Source organism: Mobula birostris, chromosome 1, assembly GCF_030028105.1.
Source record: "Mobula birostris isolate sMobBir1 chromosome 1, sMobBir1.hap1, whole genome shotgun sequence".
NCBI lineage: Eukaryota > Metazoa > Chordata > Chondrichthyes > Myliobatiformes > Myliobatidae > Mobula > Mobula birostris.
This window is the reverse complement of record NC_092370.1, coordinates 253290596-253302770: the sequence shown is the minus strand read 5'-3', so window position 1 is coordinate 253302770 and position 12175 is coordinate 253290596. Positions and strand designations below refer to the sequence as shown.

Below are 12175 nucleotides of genomic sequence, written 5' to 3'. Positions count from 1 at the left end.
TGAGACCCCTTCTCTTTGTGATTTTTATAAATGACCTGGATGAGGAAGTGGAGGGCTAGTAAATTTGCTGATGACACAAAGGTTGAGCTGTTGTGGATAGTGTGGAGGGCTGTCAGAGTTTACAGCGGGACATCGACAGGATGCAAAACTGGGCTGAGAAGTGGCAGATGGGGTTCAACCCAGATAAGTTTGAGGTGGTTCATTTTGGTAGGTCAAATATGATGGCAGAATGTAGTATTAATGGTAAGACTCCTGGCAGTGTGGAGGATCAGAGGGATCTTGGGGCATGAATCCATAGGACGCTCAAAGCAGCTGTGCAGGTTGACTCTGTGGTTAAGAAGGCATACAGTGCATTGGCCTTCATCAACCGTGGGATTGAGTTTAAGAGCCGAGAGGTAATGTCACAGCTATATAGGACCCTGAACAGACCGCACTTGGAGTACTGTGCTCAGTTCTGGTCACTTCACTACAGGAAGGATGTGGAGACTATAGAAAGGGTGCAGAGGAGATTTACAAGGATGTTGCCTGGATTGAGGAGCATTCCTTATGAGAATAGGTTGAGTGAACTCGGCCTTTTCTTCTTGGAGCGGCGGAGGATGAGAGGTGACCTGAAAGAGGTGTATAAGATGATGAGAGGCATTGACCGTGTGGATAATCAGAGGGTTTGTACCAGTGCTGAAATGGATAGCACGAGAGGGCACAGTTTTAAGGTGCTTGGAAGTAGGTACAGAGGAGATGTCATGGGCAAGTTTTTTCAGTCAGAGAGTAAATGTGGAATGGGCTGCCTGCAACGGTGGTGGAGACAGATACAATAGGGTCTTTTGAGAGACTCCTGGATAGGTACATGGAGCTTAGAAATATAGAGGGCTATGGGTAACCCTAGGTAATTTCTAAAGTAAGTACAGCATTGTGGGCCAAAGGGCCTGTATTGTGCTGTAGGTTTTCTATGTTCTGTGTTTCTGTACAAAGATAGGAGGAGGGGCAGGTAATGCTGAGAAAGCAATGTGATTGCAGAAGGACTTAGATGAGTTAGAAGAATGGGCAAAAAAGTGGCAGATGGAATACAGTGTTGGGAAATGTACGATAATGCATTTTGGTAAAAGGAACAAAAGTGCAGTCTATTACCTAAATAGGAGAAAATTCAAACATCAGAAATGCAAATGGACTTAGGAGTCTTTGTACAAGACTCCCAGAAGGTTAATTTACAGGTTGAGTCTGTGGTAAAGAAGGTAAATGCAATGTTGGCATTCATTTCAAAGGGAATAGAATATAAAAGCAAGGAGATAATGCTGAGACTTTAGAAGGCACGAGTCAGGCTACACTTGGAGTATTCTCAACAGGTTTGTGCCCCATATCACAGAAAGGATTTCTTTTCATTGGAGAGATTCTAGAGAAGGTTCACAAGGATGATTCAGGGAATGGAGCATTTGGCAGCTTTTGGCCTGAACTCACTGGAACACACACCCCGGTGATAACAAACCCGATTCTGATTCTGAGTGCGGAGGCATCTCATTGAAACCTATCGAATGTTAAAAGGACTAAATAACGTGGATGTAGAGAGGATGTTTCCTATGGTGGGGGTGTCCAGAACTAGCAGGCACAGACTCAAAATTGTTGGGTGACCCTTTAGAACAGAGGTAAGGAGGAATTATTTTAGCTAGAGAGCAGTGTATGTGTGGAATGCACTGCCACAGCTGTGGAGGCCAAGAACGTGGGTATATTTAAAGTATACAAGTTTCCTGACTGGTCAGGGCATCAAAGGTAATGGCAAAAAGGCAGGTGTATGGGGTTGAGTGGGAACTGGGATCAGCCATGATGGAATGGCAGAACAGACTTGATGGGCTGAATGGCCTAATCCAGCTCCCATGTCTTATGGGTGACTGAAGCTGCACACAACACTCCAAATTAGGCCTCAACAACTTAATTACTTCCCATCTCCTGTACTGATTACTTTGATTTATGAAAGCGAATGTGCCAAAAGCTTTCTTCACAATCCTACTTACCTGTGAAGCCACCTTCAATGAATTATGTACCTGTTTTCCCAGATCCCATTGTTCTATCACTCCTCAGTGCCCTACCATTCACTGTATAAGACCTACCCTGGTTGAAACCTCTCACTTGTCTGCATTAAATTCCATCTGCCATTTTTCCAGCAAATGCTGATCCCTCTGCAAGGCATGATAGCCTCACTATCCACCTTACCAGAAACCACCTGTCTCGATCCACAGTTGCCAGATCTTTTGTAATACCATCAAAATTGGCCTTACTCCAACTTAGAATCTCAGCCTGCGGACCAGACCTATCTTTTTGCATATTTACTTTGAAACTCATGGCATTGTGGTCACTAGATGCAAAATGTTCCCCTACACAAACTTCTGTCACCTACCAGTCTCATTCCCTAATAGCAGATTGATTGTCGCATGCTCTCTCATTCGGACATACTGATGAAGGAAACTTTCCTGAACATATCTGACAAACTGTATCCCATCTAGTCGTTTTACAGTATGGGTTCCCAGTCCATGTGTGCAAAGTTAAAATTACCCACATAACAAGCTTATGTTTCTTGCAACAGTCTGCAATCTCGTTACAAGTTTGTTTCTCTAAATGCTTAGAACTGTTGGTGCTCTGCAGTACAGCCTCACTAATGTGATCATACCTTTCTTATTTCTCAGTTCTACCCATAACAGCTCACTACTCGAGTTCTCCAGTCGGTCCTGATGACCTCTTCCCTGACGAGTAACGCCACCCCTCCTCCTTTAATCCCTCCTGCTCCGTCACGTTTAAAACAATGGATCCCCGGAATACTGAGCTGCCAGTCCTGCCCCTCCTGCAACCAAGTTTCACTAATGGCTACAATGTCATAATTCCAGGAGTTGATCCATGCCCTGAGCTCATTTGCCTTCAACTCTTCTCAGCCCCTACCATTTATTCTACATGTCCTAACAGAATTTGACTCTCCCAAGTGTATTACCTCACATGTCCGGATTAAATTCTATCTGCTACAACCAACTTCCCAGCTGATCTATGATGTGCTGTGTCCTTGCCATCTACAGCTCCACCAATTTCTGGGTCATTTTCAGACTGTTAACTGTTATTCTGCCAGTCACAACCATGGGTACAGATGTATAACACAGTATTACGTGTCTATCATGCCACTATAACCTTACCCTTTACAACACAATACCCTGCATATAACATTTTATGTTTATATGGTGTGTAAAGCCATTCACACACATTACCCCATGCACTACACAGCACAGAACAGTTAACCCATACCATAAGTGTCGTGCTGCACTCATACTGTGTCATGCATGGAGCGGTGCACAAACTGCTGGCTAAATATTGCATTGCACACCCTAAGATAATGATTCACAGGATACTGTACTGGGTGGGAGTCCTATACCTCGTGGTCAATATTCAGATGATCCAGATCTGCCAGAGGGTGCATGGAGGGTCGTCCGTGAGCACACTGGAACGGCAGGTCGCAGCTGGCCAGCGAGTCGATGAGGCTCCTACACTCGTCCACACTCAGTGTATCCCCAAACTTCACTGCCCCTATCAACATTACAGAGACAAATTATCTGAATGCAGGTGTCCAGGTGCAGCAAGTAGTACATTGGCCTCAATTGCAGGAGGACTTGAGAAGGGGATATCTTGCTGAGGTAGATGGACCATTGGTGGGACCTCGTTTAGAGCTTTAGACTCCCTGTCTGAGGAAGGTTTGCTTGTCATGGAGACAGTGCAACAAAAGTTAACTCGTTTAATTCCCAGGATGGCAGGACTGAGGGATACAGAGAGATTGGGTCTATTAGCTCTGTATTAATTGGGATGTCAGTACCGAGAGATAGGGAGAGATTGAGTCTATTAGATTTGTATTCACTGGAGATTGGGTGTAAGATCTGTATTCACTGGAGGTTGGGTCTAAGACCTGTATTCACTGGAGGTTGGGTCTAAGATCTGTAGTCACTGGAAATTGGGTCTATTAACTATGTATTCATTGGGATATCAGAACTGAGAGATAAGGAGAGATTGGGTCTATTAGATCTGCATTCACTGGAGGTGGGACCATTACATTTGTATTCACTGGAGACTGGGTCTATCAGCTCTGTATCCACTGGGATGGCAAGACTGAGGGATGGGAAGAGATTGGGTCATTATTCATTGGATACTGGATCTATTGGATCTGTATTCACTGGAAATTGGGTCAATCAGGTGGGACAGATGACAGGGGTATGTATATATTATTACCAGACTAGACCTGCCCAGGCATCATCCCTAATCAAGATGACTTCCGAGAAAATCAATACCTGTACCCAACTGGAAGCCTGAGAAGATTTTATTCATGCAACCTTCCTCTTTTTGAGTTTTACCCATATAAACTCTGTAGATGAGCCCTTCAGTATGTCCCCTCAGAGTGCAGCTGTGATATTGTCCTTGATTAGTAGTGTAACTCCGCACCCCCCCCATCCTTTTACCTCCCTCTTTATCTTTTCTAAAACATAAAAACCCTAGGATATTAAACTCACATTCCTGAGCAACACCTCATATACCGTCTAGGTAGTCTCCAGCCCCTTGGTATGAACACTGAATTCTCCAACTTCCGGTAATTCCTTCCCCCTCCCTTCCTCTATCCCTATGTCATTCTGCCCCCTCCCCCAGCTGCCTATCACCTCCCTCATGGTTCCGCCTCCTTCTACTACCCATTGTGTTTTCCCCTATTCTTTCTTCACCTTTCCTGCCTATCACCTCCCTGCCTCCCTCCCCCACCCCTTTATCTCTCCCCTTACTGGTTTTTCACCTGGAACCTACCAGCCTTCTCCTTCCCACCCTCCCCCCACCTTCTTTATAGGGCCTCTGCCCCTTCCCTCTTCAGTCCTGACGAAGGGTTCCGGCCCAAAACATCGACCGATCTTTTCCACGGATGCTGCCCGACCTGCTGAGTTCCTCCAGCGAGTTGTGAGTGACACATTCCTGACCCTCCCTCAAGTCTCTGTAATGGCACAACCTCATAGTTCCACGTACTGACCCATGCTCTGAGTTTATCACCTTTATCCATAATACCCCTAGCATTAAAATACACACACTTCAAACTATCTGTCCTGGCGTACCTACTACTTTGCTCCTGCCTGTTTACCGGCCCTGATATCTACTTTCTGCTCCATCCTTCCACTTTCTGACCTGGTGCTCTGGCTCCCAAACTCCCTGTCTTATTACGAATAACATTTATTTTGATCAATAAGTTCTCTTTCTCTGCTCCCCATTTCACAAGGACTCACCATGGCAGGCCTGCGAAGAGAGCACCTTGAGCACAGTACGTGACAACACACCCTGGAATCCTCCTGTTGACTGAAGCACCTGGACACAGGAGAGGCAAGGCCTGGATTACTGGGGGACATGGCTGTGCCACCACTGGGGGAGAACATATCCCACCAATAGCATGCTGATGGATGGTGAAGTAAATCCACTCATTCACTCATACCCTGTTTAACATCACTGGTATGGATTTGCCAATAGCGCATACTCCCTGAGTTCACATGCACATTTCACTCACCCATCACCGATCTGTTCCCACAACCTCACTTTCAACGGCACTTCATCTCATGCGCTTGATTTTTGTTGCTTATTTATTGTTATATTTTTCTTCTTGTATTTTAACAGTTTATCATCTTCTGCACATTGGTTGTTTGTGTATCCGGTTGTATGTGGGCTTTCATTGATTCTATTATATTTATTTGTATTTACACTGAATGCCCACAAGAAAATGAACCTCAGGGTTTTATATGGTGACACATGTGTACTTTTGTTAAACTTTACTTTGAACTGTGCCTTGCCTGGAGCCATGAAGCCACCCATTCCCATTACACTTACCTTACCGAGTGAACACTCACCTCAATCTGTTCTCTGAGAAACTCCTGGAAGTGTAGAGAGAGGAAATGGTTCAGAAAGCAGGGATAGAATGCATGAATATCAGCAGCACTCCATAACTGCCATGAAAACAACCCAGTTCAACACAAACTCAATTGCAAAACATACACTGGGCCGTGATCTCAGGCCGTACACTGGACTCTCATTGGCTTTTATGTTGGATTTGACTTCAGTTGTGTCATCTTGCCTTTAGAATACTTCCTCCCTTTTGGGATGTACAGAAATTTCATCCATTGCTGCTCTGCCATCATCCCTGCCAGTGTTCATTTCCAATCAATTTTGGCCAAATGCTCTCTCATGACTCTGTAACTCCCTTTACTCCACTGTAATACTGATATATCGGACTTTAGCTTCTCCTTCTCAAATTTCAGGGTAAATTCAATCATATTATGATCACTTTTTGCCGAGGATTCTTACCGTAAGCTCCCTAATCAATTCTGGTTCATTGGACAACATCCAATCCAGAACAGCTGATCCCCTCATGGACTCAACCACGAGCTGCTCTAAAAATCCATCTTGTAGATATTTCAGAAATCCACCCTCTTGGAATCCAGCACCAATCTCATGTTCCAAAAATACCTGCATATTGAAAACTCCTATGACGATTGTAACATTGCCCTTTTGGCATGCATTTTCTATCTCCCGTTGTAATTTGTAGACCACATCCTTACTACTGTTTGGGGGTCTGTACACAATGTGTATCCTTGGAGATTAAGTTCACAGCTGTAATCCTTAATTTATAACATATAATTTATCTACCTACAGACCTTTCAGTTTCCTAAGAACCTTCTCCCTAGTAATAGCAACTTCACTCACTTCTGCCCCCCAACACTCTCGAACTTCCGGCATAGTGCTAGCTTCTTCCACAGTGAAGACTAATACAAAACACTTATTCAGTTCATCCGCCACTGCCTTGCCCCCATTACTACCTTCCCAGCATTGTTTTCCAGTGGTCTGATATCTACTCTTGCCTCTTTTTCACACTATATATATATCTGGAGAAACCTTTGGTATTCTCTTTAATATTGTTAGCTGGCTTACCTTTGCATTCCAGCTTTTCATAAGACCATAAGATAGAGGAGCAGAATTAGGTTATTTGGCCATCCAGCCTGCTCTGCCATATCATCATGGCGGATCCAATTTTCCTTTCAACCTCAATCTCCTGCCTTCTCCATGTATCCCTTGATGCCCTACCCAAACAAGAATCTAACAAACTCTGGCTTAAATATGCAGGAGGTGAGTAGCTGGGTGACTGTCAGGAGAAATGGAAATAGGCCGTTAGAGCAGAGCACCCCTCTGGCCATTCCCTTCAAAAACAAGTATACCACTTTGGATACTTTTATGGGGGATGACCTCCCGGGAGAAATCTTTGGGTCTGGGTTTACAGGCATTGGGCATGGGTCCATGGTGCAGAAGGGAAAGAGAGAGAAGAAGGGAGTGGTGGTGATAGGAGACTCAATAGTGAAGGGAACAGACAGGAGATTCTGTGGACGTGAACGGAACACCCGGATGGAATGTTGCCTCCCAGGTGCCAGGGTCAGGGATGTTTCAGATCACATTCACAACATTTTGGAGAGGGAGGGAGAGCAGCCAGATGTCTTGGTACATATTGGTACTAATGACATAGGAAGGAAAAGCAAAGAGGTCCTGAAAAAGAGAATTTAGAAAGCCAGGTAGAAAGCTGAGAAGCAGGACCTCCCAGGTAGAAATTTCTGGATTGCTGCCTGTGCCATGTGTGGGAGGATAGAAACAGGATGATTTTACTGGGGGGGGGGGGAACCAATATTATTGAGGGCAGGTTTGTCAGAGCTGTTGAAGAGTATTAAAATAATTTGGCAGAGGGTGGGAACCTGAGTGAAGGGACTCAGGATAGGATGGATGATAAAAAAAAGTAAAGATAACATGCAGTCAGACTGTCAGGAAGGGCAGGCAGGTGATAGGACTTAGTTGCAGGAACAGCTGAGTATCAAATCATTACAGATGCAAAATCAGAAAGGATAGCAAATATGGTACTCAAGGTGTTGCATCTAAATTTGCGTAGTATAAGAAATAAGGTGAATGATCTTATTTCAATATTACAGATTGCTAGGTATGATGTTGTGGCCATCACTGAATTGTGGCTGAAGGATGGTTGTAGTTGGAAGCTGAATGTCCAAGGTTACATGTTATATCGGAGGGACAGAAAGGTAGGTGGAGGGGCTGGTGTGGCTCTACTGGTAAAGAAAGGCATCAAATCAGTAGAAAGATGTGACATAGGATTGGAAGATGTTGAATCCTTGTGGGTTGAGTTAAGAAACTACAAGGGTAAAAGGACGTTGATGGCAGTTATATACAGGCCTCCCAACAGTGGCTTAGAGGTGGATCACAGGTTACAATAGGAAATAGAAAAGGCATGTCAAAAGGGCAATATTATGGTAGCCACGGGAGATTGGGAAAATTAGATTGGTAATGATCTCAAGACAGTGAGTTTGTTGAATGCCAAAGAGATAACTTTTTAGAGCAGTTTGTCGTTGAGCCTACTAGGGGATCAGCTGTATTGGATTTGTGTAGGCACATGGCCAAGTGGTTAAGGCATTGGACTAGCGACCTGAAGGTTGTGAGTTCGAGCCCCAGCCGATGGAACGTGTTGTTAACCACACATTGCTCTGCGATGACACTGGCGCCAAGCTGTATGGGTCCTAATGCCCTTCCCTTGGACAACATTGGTGTCATGGAGAGGGGAGACTTGCAGCATGGGCAACTGCTGGTCTTCCATACAACCTTGCCCAGGCCTGCGCCCTGGAGTTGGTGTTATGTAATGACCTAGAGGCGATTAGGGAGCTCAAGGTGAAAAAATTCCCTTAGGAACCAGTAATCACAATGTGATTGTGTTCAACTTGAAATTTGAGAGGGAGAAAGTAAAGTATGATGTAGCAGTATTTCAGTAGAGTAAGGTAAATTTCAGTGCTATGAGAGAGGAGCTGGTGAAAGTAAATTGGAAGGAGCTGTTGACAGGGATGTCAGCAGAGCTGCAATGGCATGCATTTCTGGGAAAAATGAGGAAGGTCCAGGACATATGTACAGTATTCCAAAAATGAAGAAATACTCAAATGTTAAAATAGCACAACCATGGCTGACAAGGTAAGTCAAAGCCATTGTAAAAGCAAAACAAAGGGCATACAACAAAGCAAAAATTAGTGGGAAGATAGAGGATTGGGAAGTTTTAAAAAACCTACAGAGAGCAACTAAACAAAAAATGATTAGAAGGGAAAAGATGAAATATTAAAGCAAGCTAGCAAATAATATCAAAGTTGATAGTAAAAGCTTTTTCAAGTATGTTAAAAATAAAAGAGAAAAAGAGAGTGGCTATAGGACAACTAGAAAATGAGGAAGGAGAAATAATAGCGGGGAAGAAGGAGATGGGCGATGAACTAAATCAGTATTTTGCATCAGTCTTCACTGTGGAAGGCACTAGCAATATGCCTGATGTAATGAATGAAAGAAGAGAAGTGGATGCAGTTACTGTTACAAGAGAGAAGGTGCTCAAAAAGCTGGAAGACCTAAAGGTACATAAGTCACCCGGAACAAAGGAACTGCACCTTAGGGTTCTGAAAGAGGTAGTGTTTGAGATTGTGCCAGATGTTGAAGAGTCTGAGGGAAGAGAAGTTAGTGCAGTTACTATTACAAGGAAGAAGGTGCTCAAAGAGCTGAAAGACCCAAGGGTGCATGAAAGAGGTAGCAGTAGAGATTGTGGAGGCATTAGTAATAATCTTTCAAAAACCAATGGACTCTGGCGTGGTGCCAGAGGACTGGAAAATTGCAAATATCACTCGACTCTTTAAGACAGGAAGAAGGCAGCAGAAAGGAAATTAAAGACCAGTTAGCCTGACCTCAGTGGTTGGGAAAGTGTTAGAGTCAATTGTTAAGGATGAGGTGATGGAGTACTTGGTGATGCAAGACAAGATAGTACAAAGTCAGTGTGGTTTCCTTCAGGGAAAATCCTGCCTGACGAACCTGTTGGAGTTCTTTGAGGAGATTACAAGTGGGATGCAGTGGATGTTGTATATTTGGACTCTCAGAAGGCCTTGACACATGAGGCTGCTTACCAAGATAAGAGCCCGTGGTATTACAAGGAAGTTACTAACTTGGTTAGAGCATTGGCTGATTGGTAGGAGGCAGCAAATGGGAATAAAAGGATCCTTTTCTGATTGGCTGCCAGTGACTAGTGGTGTTCTACAGGGGTCGGTGTTGGGACCACTTCTTTTTATGTTGTATATAAATGATTTAGATGATGGAATAGATGGCTTTGTTGCCAAGTTTGCAGATGATACGAAGATTACTGGAGGGGAAAGTAGTGTTGAGGAAAAGGGTAGGATGCAGAAGGACTTAGATAGATTAGGGTAATGGGCAAGAAAGTGGCAAATGAAATACAATGTTGGAAAATGCATGGTCATGCACTTTGGTAGTAGAAATAAATGTGCGGACTATTTTCTAAACAGGGAGAAAATTCAGAAATCTGAGATGCAGAGGGACTTGGGAGTCCTTGTGCAGAACACCCTAAAGATTAACTTGCAAGTTGAGTCGGTAGTGAGGAAGGCAAATGCCATGTTAGCATTCATTTCAAGAGGTCTGGAATACAAGAGCAGGGATGTGATGCTGAGGCTTTATAAGGCACTGGTGAAGTCTCCCCTTGAGTATTGTGAACAGTTTTGGGCCCCTCATCTTAGAAGAGATGTGCTGGCATTGGAGAGGATCCAGTGGAGGTTCACAAGAATGATTCCAGGAATGAAAGTGTTATCATATCAGGAATGTTTGATGGCTCAGGATCTGTACTCGCTGGAATTCAGAAGGATGAGGGAGGATCTCATTGAAACCTTTCCAATGTTGAAAGGCCTAGACAGGGTAGATGTGGAAAGGATGTTTCCCATGGTGAGAGAGTCTAGGACAAGAGGGCACAGCCTCAGGATAGAAGGGCACCCCTTCAAAACAAAGATGCAGAGAAACTTCTTTAGCCAAAGGATGGTGAATTTGTGGATTTGTTGCCACATGCAGCTGTGCAGGGCAGGTCGTTGTGTGTATTTAAGGCAGAGATTGATAGGTTCTTGATTGGACATGGCATCAAAGGGGATAAGGCCGAGAACTGGAGTTGAGGAGGAGATAGAAAGAAAGGATCAGCCATGATTGAATGGCCGAGCAGACTCGATAGGCCAGATGGCCTCATTCTGCTCCGATGTCTTATGGTTTTATCCTGAGGCCGTATCCTCTTGTCCAAGACTCTCCCACCATGGGAAATATCCTTTCCACATCTACTCTGTCTGGACCTTTCAATATTTGAAAGGTTTCAATGAGATCCCCCTCATCCTTCTAAATTCCAGCGAGTACAGACCCAGAGCCATCAATCTACTTTTAGCCACATTTGAGTGATGCTCACAATATTATATGATGCAAAACTAGGCTGAGAAGTGGCAGATGGAGTTCAACCCCGATAAGTGTGAAGTGGTTCATTTTGGTAGGTCAAATATGATGGCAGAATATAATATTAATGGTAAGACTCTTGGCAGTGTGGAGTGTCCGAGTCCATAGGACACTCAAAGCAGCTGCGCAGGTTGACTCTGTGGTTAAGAAGGCATATGGTATATTGGCCTTCATCAATCGTGGAACTGAATTTAGGAGACGAGAGGTAATGTTGCAGCTATATCAGACCCTGGTCAGACCCCACTTGGAGTACTGTGCTCATTTCTGGTCGCCTCACTACAGGAAGGATGTGGAAGCCATAGAAAGGGTGCAGAGGAGATTTACAAGAATGTTGCCTGGATGAGAAACGTCTGTCAGCTCTTGGACTGTATTCCCTGGAGTTCAGGAGAACGAGGGGGGGTCGCATAGAAACATTCTAGATGTTAAAAGGCCTAAACAGATTAGATATGGCAAAGTTATTTCCTATGGTAGGGGAGTCTAGGACAAGAGGGCATGACTTCAGGTCTGAAGGACATTCATGTAGAACAGAGAAGCGGAGAAATTACTTTAATCAGAAGGTAATAAATCTGTGAAATTTGTTGTCACGAATGGCTGTGGAGGCCAAGTCATTGGGTGCATTTAAAGCAAAGGTAGATAGTTTCTTGATTAGCCAGGGCATCAAAGGCTATGGGGAGAAGGCAGGGGAGTTGGGATGACTGGAAGAATTGGATCAGCCATGATTGAATGGTGGAGCAAACTCGATGGGCTGAACGGCTGACTTCTGCTCCTACATCTTATGGTCTTAATGCATATACTG

The 12175-nt window shown here is 44.2% G+C and overlaps 1 protein-coding gene across 6 annotated transcripts in view; it reads right to left on the bottom strand.

Annotated features, from left to right (window-relative positions):
- mlh3 (mutL homolog 3 (E. coli)) overlaps positions 1 to 12175 on the bottom strand; it is a 122762-nt gene that overhangs the window by 26618 nt on the left and 83969 nt on the right. For 2 of the 6 annotated variants that reach the window (XM_072274817.1, XM_072274818.1), the window contains 3 exons: positions 5889 to 5918; positions 5277 to 5355; positions 3404 to 3555 (listed from right to left, as the gene is read on the bottom strand). In XM_072274817.1, the coding sequence (XP_072130918.1) occupies positions 3404 to 3555; positions 5277 to 5355; positions 5889 to 5918 (261 nt within the window). Of the gene's footprint in view, positions 1 to 3403; positions 3556 to 5274; positions 5356 to 5888; positions 5919 to 12175 lie in introns of those variants that run through there. The other 4 variants (XM_072274819.1, XM_072274822.1, XM_072274820.1 and 1 more) reach the window with 4 other exon arrangements.